The sequence below is a fragment of the Ambystoma mexicanum genome, chromosome 8, assembly GCF_040938575.1.
Source record: "Ambystoma mexicanum isolate Mex_15411 chromosome 8, UKY_AmexF1_1, whole genome shotgun sequence".
Taxonomy (NCBI): Eukaryota; Metazoa; Chordata; class Amphibia; order Caudata; family Ambystomatidae; genus Ambystoma; species Ambystoma mexicanum.
In genome coordinates, this window is record NC_090929.1 from 497,107,624 (window position 1) to 497,134,321 (window position 26,698).

The following is a 26,698-nucleotide window of genomic DNA, read 5'->3' on the forward strand; positions in this document are numbered from 1 at the left end:
GAGTCATCAGAAACTGGACAATTTGAACTTCTGGATCCTGTTGCAGTATCCACTCTTTTGGACCATTACACAATTCATCAATTGCATTCCAATGAAAGCATAGATGATGCAATAGAAACTTACCAATGCAACAAACCAATGGGTCACCAATGAGCATATGAGTAAAAAAATATAGAAGCACGTGCTTTTCCACTACTATTTCCTACTGGCAAAGGCGGAAGATACAATGATAGACCCGCTCAGATTACGGCATCAAAATACCGCTCATTACGAATGTATTCGCAAGATCCCAGATTTAGACAAAATGTGGAATACATATTCCACCTACTCTTTGAAAGTGAACTAGCAACCCTATGTTACAGAGTTGCACACATTTTGAAATCTGGAACCCACTTTCAAAATATGTCAGCTACGCAATTAATACAAAAAATACAAGAAAAAGATGAGGTTTTACAATCAAGTATAACAAATCTGTTTGCAAACATGCATGGTACAAATGAATACTGGTTCCGACGGCACGGAGACGTACGTTGTATGATCAGAAACCTTGGACCACCGACTTGGTTTGTTAAACTTAGTTGTGCAGAATATACATGGGAAGATTTACATGAGTTCCTACGCATATCAAACAACAACAAAACCAACATAGATATATTAACACCTGGAGAACTTTGCTCTCTAGATCCAGTTAATGTGTCAAGATATTTCCATCATCGTTTCATTGCTATGCTGCACTTTAATTGCAATAAAACTGTTCCTCCCCTCTGAGAAGTGCAACACTTCTTTTGGAGAAAAGAATACCAAGCGAGAGGAGCACCACATATTCACATTCTTTTATGGATCAAAAGGTGCACCTAAATTTGGTCACAACAGTGATGCCACTGTTTTGCAGTTCATCCAAAAATATGTCACTTGTGAAATCCCTTCACAACGGACGCATAGTGACCTGCATGGGCAGATTTTACAATTTCAAAGATACAAATGTGGCAAATATTGTCGCCGCAAATACAAAAGCAAAGGGAAATACTACACCAAATGCTGCTTTGGTTTCCCTAGACCAGTTACAGAAACAGGTGAAGTGAACAACTTCATGTCTTCAGTTCGACATAGTGTTAAAGGTAAATCACCCAAGGACACGTATTACATAAAAAGAACAGAAGAATCAAAATATAGCAATGATTACAATGCAATCATTGCCCTCTTATAGAATGCAAACATAGATGTGCAGTACATTGCAGACAATTCCACTGCTGTTGCACGATATGTTACAGCCTAGTTAACAAAAGCAGAAAAAACATAGCTTCAAGACCTCTGGGATGACCGATCATCAAACAAAACACTATCTCAGAAATTGTACAGCCTAGGCATAAAAATGCTCTCTCGTATAGAATGTGGTGCCTATGAAGCGACAGATTGTTTAACCGGTACTGCTTTGTATGGAAAATCAGACAACATAGTGTGGCTAAGTCTTGGTCCTGCTAAATCTAGAAAAAGAGTTCTGAAATCATATCAGGACATAGAAACAATTGTCAGAAATGATCCCAACACCCAAGACATTTTAAAAACAATTTACTGGACACATACTAGCCGAACAGGAGTAGCACTTTGGAAAGCATGTGTCTATACCACATACAAAAATAATATAAAACCCGATGAAACCAAAGGTAGATAGAGTGACAGATTGTGAAGGCAGCTTAATGAAACTTACCAAACGAAGCTCAATTAATCATGTCAAATTGTCATTAAAAACTCCTCAACAGAAAGAACAATATTACATGTCTCTGCTACAACTTTTTAAACCATGGAGAAAAGAGGAAGAGATACTAGATAACTATGACTGCTATGAAGATGCCTTCAAAGCAAATGAAAGCGCTATCACCGATGTGAACTTTACGCAGTACAAAACAATGTTGCACAATGAACAGCAACACGAAGAAGAACTTCAGACCCAACTAGATAAGGACACTTCCGACAGTAGTCAACCTTCTCTAACAGGAAGGCAAGAACCACTAGGAAAGCCACTAATTGCAAATGAGGCAGAATTAGCTATGACAGAAGTGGAAAACACCATGTGTCACTATGAAGAAGATATAGAAGACTTAACTGTACAACAAGCAAAACTTAAAGTTCAGCGTACCATTTTTGAAGACGTAACAAAACAAATTGCACATGGTTTACAACACGAAAATAAAGAATGTACCTGCCAAAATTACAAACCTATACTGCTGCATGTCAGTGGTGAAGCTGGGTCAGGAAAAACATTCTTAATCAAAATCATCAGCAAGTTCCTTCAACAATTGACAAACAACAAACTGTCAGCTGTTGTAACGGCCCCCACAGGTCTAGCTACCTACAACATAGGCGGTGTCACTTTACACCGATTACTACTCCTTCCAGTAGAACACCAAAACAAATTAGACTATTACAAACTTTCGGCAGAAGCTGCAATGGAAATATGCAGAGTATTAAAACAGCTGAAAATGCTACTAATAGATGAAGTGAGCATGGTCTCCAACCTAATGTCTTTGATTCACCTCAGATTGCAAGAAATACTTAAAACAAACTATGAAGAACTCTTTGCAGGGAAACACATAATTTTCGGAGATCTTCTACAATTGACACCAGTGAAAGGTGAACCTATTTTTAAAACCTTAGGACACAAACTCTGCCGTAAAACTGTTGGCAGCATAGGAAATGTCAACCTTTGGCAACATTTCCAATACAGAGAATTAACAGAAAACATGCGGCAATCTGCAGATCTCACTTATGCCAACATTTTAAAAAGTATTAGAGATGGCGTACTATCTGAAGAAGCACAAGCAATATTGAAAAACCGGCACATTCATGCACTTTATGGCAATTATGTATGTGCTACTGATGTTATGGAACAATTGGCACACAAAAATGTCAATTGTATGGCCTTAACGCCAACTCTTGCAAGCTGTTTCAAATTCAATGAAACAATGTTAAACAAAAGAAATGCAACCAATAATGGAAATTTGCGCCACAGACAAACTAGACGTACATGGTATGACACCACCCATGTGTGAGCAAGCCACAACAAGACTAAATACCTTAGAAAATTCAATCTCCAACACAGCTGGGTTGGAAAAAATATTAAAATTATCCTTAAATTGTAGAGTAATGCTTAAATGTAACCTTGACGTGGAGCAAGGGCTAGGTTATGGGGCACTGGGTACAGTTGTTGGCTTTCAAACATACCCATGTGACAACAGTTTGTCAATATTCGCTTTGACAAACTTTCAGAAGGATAGGGCGCTCAACTGCTGGATTCCTTCTCTCTAAAGACATGTATGTACGTATTGAACAATTTTCTCTAACTCTTGCATATGCAGTCACCATTCATAAATCCCAAGGTCTTACCCTAGACAAAGCATTAATAGATATAGGAAACACAGTCTTTAAAGAAGGCATGAGCTACGTAGCACAATCACGCTTATGTTTATTTGACGGTCTATTTCTAATCAACTTTGATGAAAGTAAAGGGAACGCTGATATTCCTTGCATTTTAGAATACAATAAACTGTGTTCACTGTACACCCCCCATCTGAAACAATATCCTGTTCCAGAAAAAGTAAAACGTGGTAAAAGAAAACAAATTCAAACAGAAATGCAACAGAATCTGACGGCAAATCCCTCAAAGAAAACAAAAGAAGCTAAAACTTCATCCATTACCACAAGCAATGAAGAACCTATTCGGGAAAGTAAATCAGGTACTTCTTCAAAGAAGGAACAAACCCCAAAAAAGCACTCAGAGACAGAACTAGCAGGTCCATTCAAATGAAACTGGTGCAAGTTGCTATGCAAATGTAGCAATGAATATTCTATTTCAATTGCCACCAATTGTTAACAATATTTACTTACACAGTACAGAACAATTGTGTTTGTAAATGTTAGTCCGTCATAGAAACGCAACAAACAATCCTCACAACACATACAGTGTTCACGGAATAAGACAGGAATTGGACTACTGTGCTGGAATGGTGAGATTCACTATAAACTCACAAGAAGATTCACAAGAATTTCTAATGTACTTGCTACAAGTACTGGAAAACAAAAACATACCTATAAATGAAATCTTTCAGATTTCATACAAGTGGAAACATACATGCACTCTCTGTAACAATGTGATAGGGGAACAAATCCCCAATGAGCGATTTGTGTATGTATCCATACCTAATTGTGAATCCATTCCATTTCAGCAACTTGTACAGAATGCAAACCATGGCAGATTATGTACTATGTGCAATTCAGACAATTGCTCAACCTTACTGATACAAACACTTAGTAACTACAGAATACTTATGCTTCTACGTTATAATGCAGATGGAACCAAAAACAACTGCAAGCTGACTGGATTCACACACGGTCAAGTGTCACTTGGAAAGAAAACCTTTACAACAATATGTATAATCTGGTGTCCAGTCAACTGGTCGACTGCAATTTGGTCGACTGCAATTTGGTCGAATTTTTTTTTTTTTTATATATATATATGTGTTTTGTGGGTTTTCGTGTGGGGGAAAAAAATAAAGAAAAAAAAGGGGGTTGGGGGGGGACCCCCCCCAAAAAAAAAACAAAAAATGGGTTAAAAAAAAAAAAAAAGAAAATTCGACCATTTGGCATTCGACCAAATGGTGTCGACCAAATTGTCTGTCGACCAAATGTTTTCGACCATTTGACTGGTAACCGTATAATCTACCACGCATGAGATACAACCATTGCAGTTCACTACACTGCATACATTAAAAAGAAATGTGGATGGTTCGAATGTAATGACAGCACCATTACTCTAAAGCAGAGATTGCCAGCTAATCTTACACATGCGTACTATCTTCTTAAAGCCAAAATTTACTAACTAATGCGTACTTCAACATTACCAAAAAATCAAGTAAAAGACTATAAACAGTTGGAATACGCCAACAGGTATCTAACTGCCCAAGAGTGTATAACAACCACACAGATAAATGAAGACCACAGATCCATAAAAACAAATGCACAGTTAGAATATGCCAACAGGTATCCAACTGTTGAAAATCTGCAACAAGGCAACAGACATAACATTAATCAGAAAGAACAAGGAAACACTCAAAGAAAACAAAGAAATAGTTTGTAGCATAGCAAATAAAGGTTTTTTTTAATCCGACAAGGATTTTTTTTCCCTCAGACCCAAGGATTTGAAAATCAAACACAGAAACTGAGCAAAATGCACAGTACACTGGTTTGTAAACTAAATAGGAGGGTAAAAAAAAAAAGCTAAACCGTCCATTATACAATGTAGTAAGTCTTCATAAAATACAAACACTAACATGCTTTTTTCTTTTATCACAGAAATTAAAAAAGGATCTTTCCACCAAGTGATAAAGTCATGTAAGAAATATATGGATTCTGAACAAAGTAAACAGTAAGTATAATTACAGTCATGTCATACATGTTTGAATCTACACGTCTAATCTATGGCAGTAATATGGTGCAGTGGCTGTAGGCTGGGCCTAGCGTCTTGGATGTATAACCTACCACCTACACCCTACGGCCAAGCAACCAAGACTATAGGTCCTACCCACAACCATTGCAGCATATAAAAACCATGGTGCTTGTAATTTCACCACTTAGAAGTTTACTCTTGGGTACATGGTCTGCAGCCATGCACCTAAGATGCTAGGTCGTGCACACAACCACCGCACCACAGCACACCCATGTTCACTTTTAAACCTCACTGCTTATGACTTCAGTCTTGGGTGCATGGCCTTTGGCACCCATGACTGCAGGCCCTCCCCACAGCCACCCGAGTGATGTTCAATACTATGGGTGTATCTATAGCTGTGATATGCTGCAGTGGTTGTGGCCAGGGCCTAAAGTCTTAGGTGCATGTCCAAACATATTTCAATGCATGGGTGTGAAGTGGCTTATAACTCCAGTGCTTATAACTTTGTTCTTGGGCGCATGGTGTTCGGCCATGCACCCAAGACTCTACATGCTGCCACAACCATCTGATCGATAATGGATACAACAGGTGTATCCATTGCTGTGACATGCTGCAGTGGTTGTGGCCAGGGCCTACAGTCTTGGAAGTATGGCCTACGGCCATGCACCCAAGACTGTAGGCCCTGGCCACAACCACCGCAGCATATTACACCCATGGTCGCTTATACATCAGTAGCACACCCATAGAATGAAACATTGTAACTGTAGCATGTACTCAATTTGTACCCAGGACTCTAGGCCCTGCCCACACCTACCAGATACATAATCGATTGTATGGGCGTGATGTATGAATATATTAGAACAAAGTTATAACCTCTGAAGTTATAAGCCAACATGGGTTTTATATGCTGTAGTGGTTGTGGGCAGGGTCTACACGCTTGGGTGTATGGTGTACAGCCTGCAGCCATGCACCCAAAAGTCTTCGTCCTGCCCACAACCACCACACTATATAAAACCCATGTTGGCTTATAACTTCAGAGGTTATAACTTTGTTCTTGGGGGCATGGCCTTTGGCCATGCACTCAAGACTGCAGGCCCTCCCCACAACCACCTGAGTGATGTGCGATACTACAGGTGTATCTAAAGGTGTGCTATACTGCAGTGGATGTGGCCACAGGCTAGACTCTTGGCTGTATGTCCATAGATATTGCAATGTATGGGTGTGCAGTGGCTTCTACCTCCAGTGCTTATAACTTTGTTCTTGGGTGCATGGCCTTGGGCCATGCACCCAAGACTCTACACACTCCCCACAACCATCTGATCGATAATGAATACTACAGGTGTATCCATTGCTGCGACATGCTGCGGTGGTTGTGGCCAGGGCCTACAGTCTTGGAAGTATGGCCTACGGCCATGCATCCAAAACTCTAGATCCTGGCTACAACCACCGCAGCATGTCACACCCATGGCGGCGTACACATCAATAGCACACCCATAGAAAAAAATAATTAAATTACGGCATGTACTCAATTTCAAAGTTCGCTAACACCACGCGTGTCCTTAGAACATTTTCAAGTTGCCTTTGCACAGCACGGACTGAAATACTACCCTTAAGACATCCCTCATTTTCTGTACTTACAAACATCCCGAACAAGGCGGGCATAGGGAATACATCATTAACACCTACTGCCTGAACAAACAGTTTTTCACCCATCTCTTACTGTCTGAACCTCCCCAAGCACTATGACACAGCAAATCAGTTTTCGAAATAGCATTTTGCTGCTGGTCGCCGCTGCGCTGTCGGCAGATCCAAGATGTCGGGTGCATCCAAACAATCTGACGCAGAACACGGCTCACTGCAGCCAATCGGCAGAGACGTCACGTGTCTGCGGTCATGATGCCAGCCCTTTAGCCAATCGTTATCTTGTCCGCGGAGCGAACAGGGAAGTGTGACCGCGGAGCGGACATAGATATCACTAATTTTTTTAGACCTACTTTTTGGTCATTTTAAAGAAAATTACTGCATGGATTGTCACCAAATTTACAAAAGCACGCTTTCGGGACCAAGCCCCTGGCACAAATTTGGTGAAAATCCAGCCAGCGGTTTGGCCTGTAGACACGCGCAAAGTTTTTCCCCAATTCAGTCTATGGGAAAAAAAGACGTTTTGGGACTCCCCCCTTTAACTCCGTCTCCCCTCCCCCCCGGACCAAACATCACCAAACTTTGCAAAAAAATTCAGAGTGGCCCATACACTTTTTTTTGCAAAGTTTGAGGAGGATTCATCCAGGGGGAGCAGAGTTATAGGCAGCCCAAAAAGTGTTCTTCCTATGGAAACAGCAACTTAACCATAACTACACAGCCACTACAGTGGCTGTGTAATATCTGGTTTACGTATTTTAGCTGTCTTTACTGCATTAGCCGTATTAGTGGGTGCAAACTCCTACTGTGATCTTTAAATAGCACTGTCTAGTAAGTAGAAGGTGCTTGACGGGGGTAGTAAAGTACGAGTGATCACCCTTAAATTCTACCTCTTGGTATCAGTAATTGTTTGCTCCTGTATTAAAAGGAACAAACACAGCAGAACTAGCTGTTCCACAGAAGTGACTGATCTCAGAACATTGTAACAGTGTGTAAAAAAAAGAAAAATCAAGGAATCTAGTAATCGTTGAACACATGCTAAGCAAATCACTACCAGTCTATTCTTATTCCCCGACACCCTATAATGGAAACAGAAGTGTCTGTAGAGGCTAGGTATGACGTGGTAGACATAACAAACAAATAAATCAAGGACAGTAACCCCTGAGTCTGATGCCCATATATTAAGGGATGATGCTGAGAACCGCTTGGTGTTTGAAGACAACTCTCAGATACATAGTTTGGTATTGATCACGATAATGGTGGCTCGATGTCCACCCCTCTTGGGTGTGACAATGAGGCACACAAAAATAATTAACCCGATAAATATCCCTGTGGTGACATAACCCAGTCGACATTACCCACGTCGCGGACATCAGACTTGTATTCCGTGGACAATAACAACCAGGTTACATCAAAAAAGTGGGGGTGAGAAAGAGAAAAGAAAAGGAAAAGAAAAGTAATTAGCCAAGTGACAAACACAGAGATAGGCCCCACTAAGGCCAGTGTAATGGAACTATTTCCCAACGTTTGCTTTGAGCACTCCAGCAAATGAGAACGACAAAGGAACTACACTGCACAAAGTGAAAGGAAGTCATTATGACGAACAAAGAAAAAGAAACAGAGAGATCGAGAAATAACTCAATGGGCAGTTGGCTTGTTTGACGAGCAAGCTAATTGACAGCGTCTTTCACCTCCCCAGTGAGACCTTTAAAGAGGGCCCACCAGTTAGCGTTGTACACCAGCAAACATGTGGACTCTTCAATAATGTGCCCACAGTAGTACAAATTAATAGACATTCAATATTAATCTGAATGCCTCCCTCAAGTGGTAATAAAATAGACAACTCACCATTGAACGAGACAATAAACATAGAAGTAAACAATCAAAATAATAATGACATCTGTGACAGGACAATCCCACAGCTATCAGATAGCTTTGAGGTTGCTAGTAAATTATAAGTTTCTCACCGTAGTGACCAACTTACTCTTAGTCCATAGCTCCCTTTACTCCATTCTGAATGGGCATAACTTCCAAGGGACGGGAGACGGAACCTTTTTCCACCAGAAAAAAACGTCTTCCCCTTTAAATTTAGAGGCGCACTGGAGTGCGGCCCAGGGAGCATGCGCTGCCCTCACTCTGCCCTCCGGCGCCACACCTCAATCTCCATTGACGCGTCAACAGTAGATTTAACATTGCCTAATGACAACAGTATTATTAGGGGGGAGGTTGGTGGGACGTACGGAGGAAAGGGGACTATGGACTAAGAGTACGTTAGTCACTACGGTGAGTAACTTATAATTACTCTTACGTCCCGTCCCCTTTCATCCATACTGTACGGGCGATTACAACTGAGTGTAGCCCCAGGGTGGAGCGGAGACCCTCCTTAAGCAAATAGGTTCCCGAGAACCGCCTGTCCGAAAGCCATATCAGATCTAGAGCCGGCATCAAAACAGTAATGCTTGCAGAAAGCCGAGGGAGAGGTCCAAGTGGCTGCCCTGCTTATGACTTGCCAAGAGAAATGGCGCTGGAATGCGATGGCCGTTGCCTTGGCCCTGACTGCATGGGCATGCATGTTTGCCGGAAGTGGCTTATGCTGGCCCTCATATGCTTCTTTGATGGCAAAGACCATCCAGCGCGATATGGAAGCCTTAGAGGCCTGATAGCCTGGTCTTGAGCCTCCAAAAGTGACAAACAGGGCGCCTGATTTGCGGAAGCCATTGGTCTTATTCGTCCCTGGGATCGGGAAAGAAACGTAGGAAGGACCATTTCCTCGTTCAAGTGGAAAGCAGACAGAACCTTGGGCAGAAATGCCGGGTGTGTCTGCAGGACTACCTTGCCCTTGTGAAAGGTAGTATATGGTTCCGAGGCGACCAGCTCCTGGATTTCGCCGACTCTACGAGCCAATGTAAGACCGACTAGTAAGGCCGTTTGATGGTGACCAGCCTGATGTCCACGGACACCATTGGCTCGAACGGTTTGTGCGCCAGGGCGCCCAAGACTATGTTAAGTTCCCACACTGGGTGCAGTCTCTTGACGGGCGGTTAGAGCCTTGCGAGTTTCTTGACGATAAGGTTGGAGGAGAAGATGCCTTCCTCAGAGTTCCTGTAAGCCCCAATGGCTCCGAGGTATGTGCGGCAGGTGTCCACTTGCACGCCTGCGTGGGTGAGGTGCGCCGAGAAGGAGAGCACATCGTCCAAGGTGCACGCCAGGGGATCCATTCCCTTGGAGTCTGCTCAGTGGCAGAATCAGGTCCATTTGCTTTTGTACTAGACCATGGTAGCCTTGCTCCTGGCGCCTTGTATGATCTCCAGATTGGCCTGTGAGAAGCTGAGGTGCCGCAGCGTTACCTGCTGAGGTACCATGCTGTGAGGACTAGTTTCCCTGGCGCAGGGTGGATGACTCTGCCCCCCTGTTGTGCCAGAAGATGTGCTGCGCCGGTTGGGAGGTGAATCGGGGGCACTTCCGAGAGACTGAACAGCTCCAAAAACAACAGCATGGCTGGCCACCATGGAGCTATTAGAATGATGAGGAGTTGGCGAGACTCCTTGATTTTGCAAATTACACTGTGCATCAGGGGCGTGGGCAGAAAGGTGTAGGCTTTCATGCCGGTCCACTGGAGGTGAAATGGGTCGCCCAGAGAGCCGGGGCCCTGACCTTGCCAGGAAGCGAACTGTGGGCATTTGTTGTGCCAGGTGGCAGAGAGATCCACCTGGCGGTGACCTCACCCGTTGAAGATCTGCTGAATAACGAGGTTGTTTAGCTGCCATTCGCAATTGCCCGCTACCAGCCTGCTGAGCCTGTCCGCTTACAGGTTGGATTCCCCTGGGAGGTGGACTGCCGTGAGGTAAATGCCATTTTCCAGGGCCCACATGCTGATCGCCAGTCTGCACAGAGGAGGGGATCTGGTGCCTCCCTGCTTGTGGACGTAGTACATGCTGGTTGAGTTGTCCATCTTTATGAGGACTACCTTGCCCCTGAAGTGGTAGGAATGCCCTGAAAGCCAGCCAGATGGCGTTCAGCTCTAGCCAATTGATGTGGTATTCCTGCTCCTGTCGAGTACAGGTGCAGTGGACTGAGAGATCGTCCAGGGTGGCTACACAGCCCTCGAGAGAGGAATCTGTGGCGACGGTGGCCTGCAGAGTGGGCGGTTAGAAAGGCTTGCCCATTCGTAGGTTGCAGTCTCTGGACCACCAAGTTAGGTCCGGGTGGAGGGATGGAGGAACACTGATCATCTCGTATTGAGAGCCCCACTCCTGGAGACCATGAGACCGTGAAGTGCAGCAGAATCCTCCTCCTCCTCAGTCTTGTGTGCAGGACAGCTAATAGGACTGCTGCTATTAGACCCAGGAGATGTTGGTACCACCATGCTGAGGTCACTTCTCTGTTGAGGAAGTGGGTGGTGGCCTTCTTGATAGCTGAGATTTTGTCCTCCGAAGGAAATACCTTCTGGGAGCATGTGTCCCAGATGAGGCCCAAAAATGTCAGTCTGCGTGGGTTGCAGCTGCAACTTCTTGAGATTGAGCGAAAAGCCCAGATCGTGCAGAGTGCTCATAAGGGCATTGGAAGAGTGGCGAAACGCTTCCGGAGATGTAGCCCTGACGAGCCAGTCGTCAAGGTATGGGTAGATGTGGAGGCCCTGCGCTCCGACGAGGGCCGCCACCGCTTTCATGAGCCTGGTGAAGACCATGGGGGCCGAGATGAGGCAAACCGTAAGGACCTTGTACTGAAAATGGTAGCCCATGATCCTTGACCAAAGGAAAGAACGATGGGCTGCCAAATAGGGACGTGCAGTTATGCGTCCTTCAGGTCCAGGGAGCACATCCAGTCTCCCTTGTCCAATGTCTCAGCTATAAAAGCTGGCGTAACCATCTTGAATTTTTGCAGGGGTAAGGAGAGGTTGAGGGTGGAAACATCCTGCACAACTGGCAGGCCCGCCTGATCCTTCTTCTAAATGGCGAAAATCCTGGAGTAAAAGTCAAAGCCTTGCTGGAAGGCTGGTACTTTCTCCACTGCCTGGCTCTCTACGAGCGACCGGATCTCCGCCAAAAGAGTTGCTGTCCCAACCTGTGGGAGTGGAGGGGAGGAGGGAGGAGCGGTTGGGATAGGGAGGTAGTACCCCGTGGATACTACAGAGAGGATCCATGAGTCCGCGAAATTCTGGCACCAGAAATGTGCATGGAGAGCAAGCCTGCCCCCCACCGGAGACACGTGGACCCGAAGGGGCGTGTCATGCTTTCTTTCCCTCAGAGGCTATCGCGGAAAGCCATTACCCCCCCCTTTTTGTTGCTTGAGCCGGCTCCGAGACGGCGAGCGGGCAGGCTGCCTGGATCTATGCTCCTGGAAGCCTTGGAACCCTCTGTACGTACGACCCCTCGCGGAGCGCTGCTGAAATTGGGTGTACGATTTGGGCGTGGTCTTTGTAAGGATGGATAAAGACTTGGCTGTTTGTAAGCGGTTTTTCTTCTTGTCCATCTCTTTGTCCGTGGAGGAGTGGACAAGGTCCCCCCACCCCTCGAACGGTAGATCTAATATGCGTTCCTGGACGTCCGTGTTGAATTTTGTTGCCCGGAGCCAGGCTGTCCTTCTCATGTCCGTGGCGATACAGATGACACGTACAGAGGTGTCAATATGGGCCACAGTGGATTCCATGAGATCATGCGCCACCAGCTTGGCCTCGGCTAGCCCCGCCTTAAAACGTGATTGGCTCTGGGTGAGGAGTGCCGGTGAGAATAATGATGCTGACCAACTGAGTGATATCTGTGCTGATAATGTGGCTAGTTGTTGTCCAGGTGAACCTCTCAAAGAAATATTAAAATCAGAGTGATATTCGCAACTATCTACTTGAATTATTTAAAGAATCTCAATGCGATAAAACCAAACAGTGTGAGCAACAGGTTAGGTGGCTGTGGCCCCTATAATTAATACAATCAATGTAAGCAATGGAAGTCCAGCCAATGCTGATAATTGTAATCAAACGTGTAGCATTAGGCAGGTAGCGGTCATGATGCCTACCCCCGGGGATCCAGATCAAGTCCAGCAGCCCCGGAAGCAGGCATCAAGTTATTCCGAGCAAGCCCAACAACCCTTGCTAGAGGCCATTTGGGTGCACTCCTGGCGTCTATGGTGCCAGGCTCATATGGAGAGTCAGTCCTGGCGCCATAGGCGCCAGGCTCATAGATTAAAACTTACCTGATGCAGACCATGCTGCAAACTTACCTGATGCAGACCATGCTGCAGAGCTCCAAGCCCAAAGAGGCTTGGAAGGGACTACTTTACCTAGGGACTATTTTTTTTACTCGGGTGGGGTCGGGGAGGAATACTTACCTGGGACTATTTTGGAGGCTATTTAAACCACGCCCGAAGAGCAGCACACGCTTCGCGTTATTCTACATCCAGCAGCGTAACGCTCACCGTGGCTGCAAGTCTGCATCCAGTCTTCTGCCACGCCCGCCTCGAGTCTGGAGCTCCTAGAAAAAGGGAGAAAGAAGGAGAAAAGGTTAGAACAAGAGCAATACCTTTGATCCTTACCTGAATTCCCGATCCACCGCACCTTCGAGCTGGAAGAAAGAAGTTATTTTATGCGCGTCGCCTCACCTGCTGCAGTGCCGCGCTGAACTCACCGCCCTTCGCAGCATCTTCCCTATTCACCACATCCTTCTGCATGTTCCTGCCGCATTCCGGCACCTAAGGGGAACTCAAGAACAGCAAGGTGAGCCAAGGGAATAAACAGTGGCAATATTAGTTACCCCCCACAGACTTACCTGATTTTACCACCGGGGGTACTATTCCTCTTCACGGGTCGGCGCAGCCTCCACCGCATCTTCGCCGTACCCCGGCCCCTAAGGGGAAACAAAAGGACAGAAAGGAGAAACAAAGGGACAAACCAGGGGAATCCTCCTCACCACAATAGACTTACCTAATTTTACCGCCGGAGGCATTATTCCCCGAGACTTCATAATTTCTCTCAGCACCTGAATAAGGGAGAAAGCAACAGGTTACATACTGACATTTTATCGAACTGTGTTGGTTAATACAAATCCTTACCTGAATGTTACCGGTTGCCACGAGGAACTCTTCGCTAGGGTGAAGCTGCAACCTGCAAGGAATCGGACAAGAGTGAAAGTCAGACATTTGAACTCTTACGAACTATATACCTACGGCGTCTTGCCGGAAATCTCAGTCAATATTGTTCTGGAACTCACCTATTCCTTCGAACCAGTGAAGCAACTGGTTATCTACGCGCCCCTGCGCTCAATGCAGGATGGAGAGCTCATCTTTCCAAACCATCATGTGAGACTATAAGAGGGGACATTAAAGGTGATCAGTGGGGAGAACAGCGGGGGTGGGGGTTATCGCTCAACTCCACGGGTGGTTAATTCCCTTTCTCCATTTGCAGAAGAATACTCCTACGGACCAAGCAAACGAAGCTAGGGGGGCCAGTCCAGTCTCATCTCGGCACTAAGCATCACATTGGTGGAGACCGCAGGTGTCCAGTTCAGATTGATGCCCCTTTGGGAGCCAGGTGAGCGTAACAGTAGCAGTACATAATGCGATGAGTATTACCAAGCTGAATGCAACTTGCGCCGTGCTGAAAAGTAATAAGACTTTACAGAACTCGCAAGCCGAAAGCAAGACTGGTAATCTCGAGCTAGACACCGTTAAGGCATTAGAAATTAAACCCGATTCAGGTATTGACTGCCATCCCCCATTAAACAGAACTACTCTTATGCAAATTTTAAACACCATTATACCATTCAGAATGATTACATCTTACGATATCTTAATAGTGGATAAGCTTGAAGATAGATATCAAGTGACTTCTCATGTATGGTTCAAATCCAATCTTACCAAAGCCTATTTATTAAAATATGCATTTATTAAAATAGCTGCAATAAAATTGACATGAGGAAAAATAAATATCCACAAGTAAGAAACAGAACCCAGTAACTCAAACTAACATACTAGTAGAAAAGAACATTCCTCCTCCCTTAACTCCGCCTTTAAAAACAACACAAAGAGACAGACCCGAGTCTAGTATTAGTAGTAATGTTACACAAGTTGATGAACCAGAAAAGAAAAAACAATATTGGCAGTGGTTACCCACTATTTTTGAGAGCCACTTTGCAGGCACGCCACCCTAATCAATGTTTTCTGTGCTCATGGAACACTAGAGGTTTTAATTATTTGTCGACAAACGACGGGCTTCTAGATAATATCAATCTTTTTCAAATTATAGCGCTACAAGAGACATGGATCATGGAACTATGTGAGATTGATGGACACAGCACTGCTCAAGTGCTAACCAACAAAGGACAAAAAGATAGTCCACAAGGAGGTTTTCTCATCTCAGTACGACATCCCTGGTCATTAGCCACCCTACACTCGTCTGCAATGATACTAGCGGTCCTAGTAATAACGGAGAATACACGTTCAACCAAGATCATAATAAACATTTACGATCCTCCCAATAGAGTGGCCACAAAAACTAGCTGTGGAATAGTGAAGCAATTTCTTGAATCAAATAGGCGAAATGACAAAAAACAGGTTTTAGATTTGAAGTGGGAAAAAAAATGTTTATATACTTCATCTGGGGTGCAGGACACCATTTGTTACAGAAAATGAAGTACATTCAATCTCAGAATTCTGTGACCTTGTTAATTAAGTTGACTGTGGACTCTATGTGGTCAGGTGTACCACTGTAACCTACTGCAATTACCCAGTGTAATGATTCACATGTTGTTGTAACTTCTCCACAAGGAGGGAGTCCCTTCTCATGAAGATAGGGAGGTGAGGCCGCTACCCAATAGTCCCCCCTAAGGGTGGTTTAATGCGGCAGGACCTTCTGGGGAGGTCTGCGGTGTAGCCCAGGAAATGCCATCATACCTACACATTCCCTAGTCATACACTCCACCTCCAATCCTTCCTTATAGAGCAAACATATGTATTATTGTCCTAGTGATCAAGCCATCCAGGACTAGGAAAAACGCCAGAAGCATGTAGATTACACCTTCAAGTACAACCACAAAGTGGCTCATTGGAATCACGAAGAGCGCCCCTGTGTGTTAAGGATTTCAATCAGGCGATGCACATCCTAGTCTTGGCCTAGTATGCAGCACGCAATTGAAATGCTTATATGTTTATGTTAGATTCAATATTGAGATGGTACGCCACTCATCACACCCCCTTTTCCAATACCCTGGGTCACAATGGACCATGAACCAAGCTTGTTGATAAAATGTAATATTTATTTATATATTTTAAAATTCTAAAGAAATCATTCATTTTTTAATATGGGGCAGCAATCACCAATGGGGTGATAATAACAATAGGAATATAAGCAATGCACTTAGTTTAACCATCTTTTGACACATCTACAAAACACCAGGGAATAGGAGCACGTTTTGATTTTAGGAAAGATAGCACTTGACTTAGAATTTCCCCCTGCAATGTTCCCTCAACCCACAAATCAATGTTGAATGGATAAACAGAAGCAGCAGGTAATCAGGAATGACCAACAACAAACAATTTAAATTCGACCTTACCTCCCCCAAACAAGAGAGAAAAACGGATTTTAAACCCTGGCAATGCTAAAAATGACACTCGGAAATCGATGAATTAAATAATGAATGTGTGCAAAAACCTTGAAACAAACATTCCTCACCACAGCAAGCCAATGACACGTTGGAAATTTAGCAAACTTTGCAATTCCTGCCTGAAATTACCCATGCGGTTTTAATAAAAACGGGTGAAATACACCGACTTAGAGATTTTGTGCTGGGGTGTAGCTACAGATCATAGGTACAATATAGATGTGAAATTAGGTCTCTAGCTGGTAAATTGAGAGAGTTATGCAAGATCTAAGAAGGTTCGTTTTGAGTAAAATGGAGTAGTGAAAAAGGAAAGGAAATCAGTTTTGACAAGAACAGTTTTACTCTACACTAGAGCATTCAGGCTAGACTACCAAAGAGGGACACAGTAAGCTCCAGGGTTGATTCGCAAATTCAACCCTAGCACCTCAGCGCCAACCCTGGCGGAACCAGTCCGATCACTCGAAATAGGACTAAGGGCTTAGGATTTCACAAGACAAAATTATTAAAGAAGCTGGCGCTGCACTAGAAATCAATGGCAGGGTTGCAAGAATGATTCAGATGGTATTACAATGTATCAGGGTAAGGATAGGATGACTTAGCGAGGTGCTACGCTCACCTGGTCTCAGCAGAGGCGTTGGGGCACGGTTGCAGCCCTCCCTGAACTTGAATCACCCCCTTCAGGCCTCTCCCTCAGTAGAAAAGCTCTGAGCGGTGGTACATGGTGATACTGTTCCTGCGTGGAGATAAGAGTATGTGAGTGTGCCAATCTGTGATTGTTGTACCTCTCGAACGCTTCACCCCAAAGTACGGTTTCTGTGAGCATACGCCGGCCCATAAAGGTAAACTGTGAATTATGGAAGATAAGCTCTCCGTCCTGCTATTCTGGCAGGGGCGCTTCGAATGGGATCTAGTTCCTTCACTGATCCCTGATAAGGATTAGTCCAGTCCAGCTGGGACTATGCTTCTCCTTATAATTGGTAAGTCTTTCTTGAGCTATTGTGATGCTGTTCGTTCTGTTTAATGTCTTTATATGTTGCTCCTATTTATGCCCAAAATCACATGTCTCTCTTCTGTTTTCTTCTCTTAGGTGGAAATGCGGTCTCAATGCTGCTGTAAGACGCGAGATGCGGCCGGATGGAAAATGGATGCTACCGCAATGTTCGACAGTAGGTAAGTGATGGTTTAAGGAAAAGCGTGAAGTATGGCGAAGCGCAACCTTAAACTGAGTTCTTTCGTTGTCTAACCTTGTCTTCGGTTTTTCCTTGCAGGCGCTGCTCTAGACGATGGAGCATGTCGTGCTGCGGTGCCAAGATGAAGATTTCGGCGTTCCGGAAAGTATAAAGATGAATACTTGATTCGCCGAAGAGATGTACAGGTAAGAACAGCTTGCCCCAGTTGTTAAGTATGCTGGCAGGAAGCATGATGTCCAGGAAGCAGGATCTTCAAAGGTAAGTCTGACTTCATGCGACTGTGAGCGTTACGCTGCTTGCAAGTGCAGAATAACGCAAAGAGTCTGTCTTGAGGATCGGGGCAGCTTATATAGCTGAGATCGTGGGCACGCTCATTAGGGCCGGCTTACCAGCCACACCCTGCCACTCAGAGTGAGCACGTGCGAAGGTAATACATTAGCAGCCACACCCAAGAAAACACTTGGGGCTGCTTAATGGATGGAATGTTGAAGGTTAATGCATCCTGCTTGCTGGATTGAATGTTCAAGGTTAATGCATCTGAAGTGCTATGTCCAAAATAAAAGCTTTTTGGTGTTAAATGGATGTTCTTGTTTACTTTTGTTCATGAGCCTTGGCACCAAAGGCACCAGGACAGTGTCCACCCAGATCTCCTGTGCGACCCCTGCATGCCTGTGCCCCTGACTATGTGCCCCTGGCATACTATGGTTTTCTATGGTTCCTATTGATATTCACAGTCCACTTCAGTTAGGATTTTGGGACAGTAGTGTTCTGGCTACCACACGGATCTGGTCTAACAAAGGACAGCCGGACAAAATCAGCGGGACAGGATCAGCTGGCCAGGAACTGGTTACTGGGTAGCACTTCTGGACTGGCAATTCTGGTCACTGGATAATATAGGTCATCGGGGTAGCAGGATGGCAGCAGCATGCAGTGAGTGGCAGCAAGCCAAGCTGAATCAGGATGCCAAAGTACCACAGTGTTCTCCTTGTTAATGGGAGATTTTGTGGGTTATTATATTGGAGGCCTTGATGGGAATGGGATCAGCACTGCTTGGGCTTTGCAATGGGCCCTGGAGTAGGATCAGCAATGCTTGGCCTTGTAGATGGAGTCTGGAAGATGACGGGTACAGGAACGCAGTGCAGGAAATCAGAAAGAGTGTGTCTAGAGTCTTGTCAGGGACCCTTATTTATAATGCCTGGTGACATAATCCAAGTATATGACTGAGGTAGGCTTAACTAAACACACCTCTAATAAAGGGATTGGACAAGGGTGCTAGTCTCCGCCTCACTCTCAGTTGGTTGGATTTCTAAGGGAATTAGGTCAAGTTTATGAGGTGAGTTTTACAATGTCCAAAAACTCGCACTTATTTTACTGAAACTCAGATTTTGACAAAAACATACATTTACACCATTGCAATCTATTGGCAAATTATATACCCAGGTTACATATTATGTGCAGCACATATCGGTCCAATCCTAAAGTCTGTGGGACCTTGTTTCGCCCTTCTGATACATTTTGGTAATTTTAAACATGAAAGAATTGGCCTAAAATTACATAACTTTGTACACAGATGCAAATTATCCCCAGGGATGTATGTACAAAATTTCACATTTGCAACATGGATGTGTTGCTTGTAATGGGTTATATTTTGTAACTTCTGTTCCTCATGCGGCAATGAGCTCTACCAAGTCTTAAAAGCAAGCACGAAAAATCACTTTTAAACTGACATTTTTACAATTTTTCAAAGTCTTGCTGCAAAGATAGAAGTCATTAAAGATTATTCCTGAAGTAGTCTTTAGGACCAAAAGGCAGTCTCTTGGTTCCTGAATCAAATTTTTTTTACTGTCCTTCTACTGCTGCCAACTGTCATTTCATTTAGAGCAGGGTGGTGCCTCTCCCTTGACTGGAATTCTATTTCCCCGCTTCACACCTCTGACTTTCTTCCCTGTGAGCTTCATTGTTTGGGTCTCAGCAGAGACAAAAGTCTGTTCAACCCCGTAATTATCAGGGGGCTGTCAGTATCTGCTGAGAGTTTTTATGATAGTCCCCTTGCCCTTTGGGGGAGGTTTCATGGCTGGCAACTGGAATAACTGTTTTTTCTTGAGAGCTTGCAAATCCAGCCCATGTGTTTTCAACTCTTTCATTTCTTATTGTGGATCCAGCATTAAAACAAACCCGTGAAAGAAGATAGCCTATGTGTGTATTATCACCACTAACATCATCCCTTTACATTGCTGAGTAAGCAGGCTTTCATTCACAATTTATTTTTAAACAGGCCAATTTTTTTCTTCAGTCAGCAAAACCCATTTTTCCACATGTGTTAAAACTACTACCATTTTTTTCTTTAAATTCGGTTTGGCAGCTCCACCAAATTGCCCATACTGTCTTTGCAGCTGTAGTCATTTCTTTGAATGCAGGTGTATTATCTAAAGCATAGATACATTTACACTTGACCTGGCTCAGAGAGTTAAAGACTCTGAACTGCTGAGCCTGGATACTTCTTGGAAAGAAATAAACATGTGTTCCTGTGCAAGTGAAAGTAAAGTGGTTTACTGATTTCTCTCAGAGTTGGTTTGACTAGGCCTGTCGGTGTCACTCAGGAAATGTGCCTGGTTTTGATGAAGCACAGTGAAATATTCTGGGCATGAGAGGGCCTTTTTAATCACAGTGGTTTCAAATTGAACAGATAGAATTGGCATCAAAACAGCATTTTTAAAGGGCGAAATGTTTAATTTTGAAGGGGAATTTTGGCTTTTGCAGCAATGGCAGACTTTCCTTTTCACTTGATTCCATTTATATGTTTGAGGACACACTGGCATACTTTTTCAGTGTGTCTTCCTGTTCCACCTAGCCTGAAGTGTGCTAGGCAGGATGGTGCAGCCCTCTTTTTGTTGTTGCCAAAACACAGTTTTAAGGTCCTTGTGCGCACAGGAGCCAGCACAGCCAGGTTTGCCGTTTCTTGCACAAATGTAGCTTAGTGATGTGGGGCAATGCCGTTGAGTGGGTCAATATATCCCACATGTGGCTATGCACTGCAGGTTTTGACAGACAGAGGTGGAAACAGTCCTACATAAAGGAAACCGACTCGAGGTTGCCTTTGAGGAGCGAGGAACCCGGAGATTGAAATCCTGACAGAAGCAGGCAGAGCAGCAGACACTGGAGAGACACTGCAAGGGTCGACTGAAGACTCTGCAGGAGCAGATAGGGCTGCCTGTCCTGGAAAGAACAGCAGTGGCATAATCTGGCCAGGTGGATATATGAGTCACAGTGATGCCTAGACGGCAAAGTTGGGAGATCAGCGAAAACGCCATGGAGCCTGTCGGCCAAAGCAGAAGGCGCCTGAAAGCAACTGAGCGGCAGACCCATTGCTGGAAGAACCAGAGTAGTGCCCGACGCTGTGTGAAAGTAAAAGGACACACAGGAGGCCCGGTGGGGATACGGAGGGAACCGCTGATGCAGGGTACACTTCATCACTCCAGTGGCGCTCATAAAACTACTGTCCATCAGAGAAGGGCCTGAGACCCTGACTAGATCTCGGTCTTTGTTGAGAAGCAGTGGCAAAATATGAGTGAAGTTGAAAGCATTGAGAAAGAAATGTATCAAAGCAAACCAAGAGAAGGGAGGCTATCTCTTGGTCCTAAACAGAGAGGAGATCAAGAAGTCAGGGGAAAGGAGTCATTCCCCATGGTTCTCATTGAAGAGTATAAGGAGATGTTCCAGGAGAAAAGGAAGCCATTTCTTGGAGGTCAAGTTGTCCAAGGACTGGATGAAACCCGCAAGCCAGGGGAAGGGAGTCCTTCCCCCCTGGTAACTTTGATTCGAGAGAACAATCCTTTGAAGATTACCCAGGAAGGAGAACGGAGCCATTCTCCTCAAAGAAGGAACCTTTGTTTACTTTTTAGTTATATAGTATGAGGGATAGAAGTAGGTTTTTGATATAGGACAGTGAAATTTACGTTGATGGACATTCTGAGAAACTCTTTAGTATTAGTTTTGAGGCAGGGAAACCCCTCTTAGAAGTTAAAAGTAAGGACCTTTTTTTTACACTCAAATAAAAGTCTATAACCAAAACCAGGCCACCTTTAGTGTACTTCTTCCACATCCTTAGATTAGTTTTGTGGGGTTTTCTCTACTTTGTGCCTACTCCCGATGGACCTTCCTATGTTAGTCACTCAGGCCATGTGGTGTGTGGGGGGGGGGGGGCTGGGGCTGTTAAATTCTTTTTCTGGCAGAAATTATCTTTAACACTTTTAAAGATCACTGTTCCCAAAGACCCTTGGTAATTCAGATGACATGAAGATTGATTTTCAAGTCAGGGATCCAGGGGAGACCTTTCAAGCTGTATCAATCAGGATGCCAAGTGCATGGGTGGGAGTAAAAGCTCAAATTGAACACCGATTAACTGAAGTTTTGACATTCGGTCCATGTCCTAGCAGCTGAGCTCAGCGGGGATTCAAAATGAATACCTTAAAAAAAAAAAAAAGTTCTCTGGGATGCAGCTCTTGAACAGATTACCAGACTGGGGCAGAAGAACAAGCTTACTTATCTAAAATGCAGCAGGTAAGGATAGTGCTTTTGTTTTTTCTGCTTAGGTCTGCTTTAGGAGTGGCGGCAAGCTCGATTTGCATATGTTCTTTCCCCATCTGTAATGGCATGGCAGGCTGAAAAAGCAAAGATTTGGTTAGGATTGCCCTGAGCAAACATAATTGGTATGATTTATTTAATGTCTTCCATCAATAACTCTTGTCGTGTAACCGGACTATCAGATGCAGAGATTGCAGTGTGAAAAGAATGTACAGCCTGACTAATCTTCAGCTAAATATCTCTGCATAGGTTGAAGCTTGCGATCTCTTGGAGCAATGCGTGATGTTCAAAGTATTTGTGTAACCTCAATGCATTCAGAACTTGTTCAAGAGAGATTAATCATTTATTTAGTAGACAGAATCCAGCCATACAAGCGTAGTGGTACACTTCAATCCATCTATCAACAGCTATTGTTACCTGCTCTTACAAAAAGCAAGATTGGAGGTGATTGTAGTTTTTCAGCACAGACAACCAGACTTTTGGAGTGCCTTTGTTGAAGAAATTCGACAGCCTGCCTCTTTGATGGTAATACAAAAAGGAATGAAAAATGTAAATATAACTAGGCAAATTTAGCTAGATTAATTACACAATCCAAGTCATGGGTGGTTATCTGTTCATGCTGATCAATTAGCAGCTCAGTTGATTGCATGCCTAGAATCAATTGAGTTTTGCATGATGCGCGATATAAATGAAAGCTAAACAATCCTATAGGTTTCAACTCTAGATGTTACTTACGAAAATCTGTATTTTTCTCCACTCAGCAGTTTCTTCGAAAAGACATTCTGCAAACTGAATTTAAAACAAATTATAAGAAAGCAAAACAGTATTTTGTCAACATAAAATATTACTTCGCATGATTTAATGTAAAGATCCATACTAACTGAGTAAACAAAACTACTGTTAACAGAATGAAAACTGAAAAGCTGGGATTAACTCAAAGTATCACACAGCATGGACCTTGACTAAAATTGGATTGTGGGATACATTTCCTTTTCCTTCAGTACTCATTTTCAACAGCACTCCCCCTACTCCACTCTTCATCAGTTCTCCAAATTATTGTACCATCTCATTCTCTCCCTTTGAAACTCCATTCTTCTCTACCGTTAAACCGATCACCCTCTGTTTCCTGTACCACTCTCCATGCCCCATCAACTTACACTACTCATTTGGCAGGGTCAATACTATCACACAATCTGTATTTTCACTGCTCTTTGGGCCGCTGCATTTTAGGACTAATTTGTGGTGCATGTCAGCATCACCTCTGTATGGAGAGGCCTGTTGTAGCACAGCCTCAGCAGAGCGACCAGGGAAAGAGTACCATCCTGGTGACATTCGCAAAGAAGATGGACGAGGGGATCTCACACAGAATCCAATAATTTACATGCACTCCCCTAGGAGATCTGGCGAAGTGCACAATATACTGCACTACAGACAAACCCAGAATATAGCTGGCTGCTGCGAGCAAGGGCAGAAGGGATCTGTTGACAATAATTAAATAATGCAAATCCTGCTCTCCACATATACAGAAAGATCACAGTTCATCGACTGAAAATGCAAACAAGCAAACATGCACTGTTATTTCTCTTCCTTTGGTTGTGGTGTCTTCCTAATGAACACACCAAAAGTAAGGCTAAATCTCCAAATATGAATCATATGCCAGGAAAGCACCCAGGCAAGAATTGCATTTGTTTTTTGTTACTTTCTAGTGTATGGGGATTTTTTTTTTTTATTCAAACACAAAGAAAAATGTCATAAATGAAGACCACATTAATTTCACAAAGCACTCTCAAATAGAAAACATACATCGTTAATCCTTGACTTGACTGTTTTGATACCAACCATATTTAAGTACACAGGGTCCCAAACATGTTACTATATGCAAATACAAGTGCTTATTGCTGCAAACTCTTCTTTCATCTAGCTCTCCCCCATTTCAAATTTTGAAAAACCGATATCCTTGCTGCCGGGTATAACCATTGTTGCTGGGCCTTGCTATAGGACAGGATCGGTAGATGTATACCGTATACTGTGTTGATGACAAATCATTACAGGTCGTGCCTAAACACAGTGATGCTTGTAACTGTAACCTGTACCAAGGATTTTCCCGGCCATTATTAAACGTTAGTGGGTGTTGAAAAAACAAAACACCTGTGCTGCAAATACTTTAACCTGCGTCTACAAAGAAATGCCATTGTATTAGTCTTGCATAGTGGACCTGTGCCTTCTAAGGCACAAAGCCTCACATGCAAATGCTGAGATTTCCAAATATAGCTCAATAGCTTTGTTACTTCGTACATCCAGTATTGGCATGTAAGGAAAGACACAGATAATGATCTTCCAGAATGGCATTTTTTTTATTGGAGGATGCCAGCAGCGCCATTCAAGTTAATTTAATGATTTGGCCACTGCAAGCAGGAAGGGTGCAATCTATCCTACAAGCAGGGAGGTCAACTCTTTGAGGCAGAGGCATCAACATGGCACTTGGACTAAGGCAGTCAAGTTCGGAACCTCTTCCGGTTCTCCCATACACAACCTATTGAGAAGAAAAAAAACAATGGGAACTCACCAGTCCATTATGTTAGTGGATAGGGCAGCTGAAAAGCCCAGCATGTTGAAACTGTGTTCAGTTGCCGTACATAAGGCCAGTCCGCCCATTACAGGCAAGAGGGACATGTTTACCACAAAGCCTGTGGAGAGAAGAGAAAAACAGACTATTGGAATAGCTACCTACAAATTGAGACATGTAGCAATCTTCCAGAATGTGTAGGACTATTTGTGACTGGCTAGAAAGCCACTCAGGACTAAAGTTCAAACATAAATCTCCAATGGAGGTGCAGAAATATAACCCCAACTTATACCAATATTTTAGAAACGGAAACAGGATTTGAATAAAATGCAATGTCCTGCCGAAATGTTTTTCTCCACAATCATCTGACATACTCCCCCCCCCCCCCCCCCCCCATGCAGTTCCATTACCAAAGGCAGATGGAATGGGTATGCAGATTAAAACTGAGAAACAGCCATAAATAGTTTAGATATTGCCAAGAATGTCATAAAACATAATATTACTAAAAGGAGTAGTGCTCTAAGGAATTTCAGTGGCCCAATGGATAGGACATGTATTTTTGAGCATATATCGATGACAATTTTTATTCCAATGCATCTTACCTTTGATTTTCTGACCTTTAGACATGTAAACCACACGCGCCTGGAACTGCCATCTTGCAATAAACTTATCCGTTGATCAAATCGCCCTAAATTCAAGTGCCATGGCGGCAGTAAATCATAACACCCGCCCCTCAAGCTGACATCGCCATGTCCAACCGATATGCTGCAACTCTTGACATGACATTGGGGCACAACCTAGCTAAACGTCCGCTGTCAGCAACTATGCCATCATGTTACTGAACGCAAAATGCAGAAGATGCATACACATACACACACACACAAAATGTTTACTAGCTTTTCACAAAAAGATCAGTTACACGCTTCAATAATTACTCGTAGTCAGGAATTTAGTCGTTCTAGTTTCTAGGGTAACGGAAACAGTGGAATACATCCAATGGCGCCATTACAACTGTTCTCGCACATATTCAATAGAAGAACAGATTGTTTACTCCAAGCCACAGTAATAATGTTTAGGTCGACGGTCATATTCAATGCAGTCTTTCAGATTCCATTCTTCGATGTTTTAATCCAGTACTTGAATTGCGCAAGTGAAAGTTCAGTGGAGTAAAATAGAATTCCATTTAGTTCCAACATCCATTTTCTCTTGAAACAAATGATTCGTTACACATCTGAAATAAAACTTTTCTTTCAGGGGCAGGAAGAGGGGGAAAGAGGCTGGAGGGAGCACAACCAAGATGGCCGCTCTGCCTTGAGTGCCAGGTTCAAACAAAAAGTGTGCCATCTATTGACACTCCCGTCCCCTGCAGACGTCAGAGCTGATGAATCAACCAATTTCTTAATTCTGGTTACCAAAGTTAGCGTTATTTACAACATATTCGATTCAAAACTCTGTTAAAATCAACCATAATTCTTTAGCGTTCAGGTGGAGACCAAAGATGCTCTACGCATTTCTATGTCCAATGGTGAACGCAGACATCCTTAAACCACATCAGTGTGAGGGTACATTCGATACAGTGCATAATGTCTCTCTTGTATCTTCGATGCAGTATTGGGAGGATACCTGGTGTCATACAGTGTCTTATTGTTATTCTTCCAGTATGACTGAGGTGAGGGGCCGGGCACTA

The 26,698-nt window shown here is 43.7% G+C and overlaps 1 protein-coding gene across 4 annotated transcripts in view; it reads right to left on the reverse strand.

Moving 5' to 3' along the window:
• Positions 1-26,698, reverse strand: part of LOC138472142 (solute carrier family 35 member E2A-like) — a 741,922-nt gene that overhangs the window by 340,705 nt on the left and 374,519 nt on the right. For all 4 annotated transcript variants that reach the window (XM_069610155.1, XM_069610156.1, XM_069610157.1 and 1 more), the window contains exons 5-6: positions 25,012-25,132; positions 23,181-23,234 (exon numbers count right to left, since the gene is read on the reverse strand). In XM_069610155.1, coding sequence (XP_069466256.1) covers positions 23,181-23,234; positions 25,012-25,132 — 175 coding nt within the window. The remainder of the gene's footprint in view (positions 1-23,180; positions 23,235-25,011; positions 25,133-26,698) is intronic.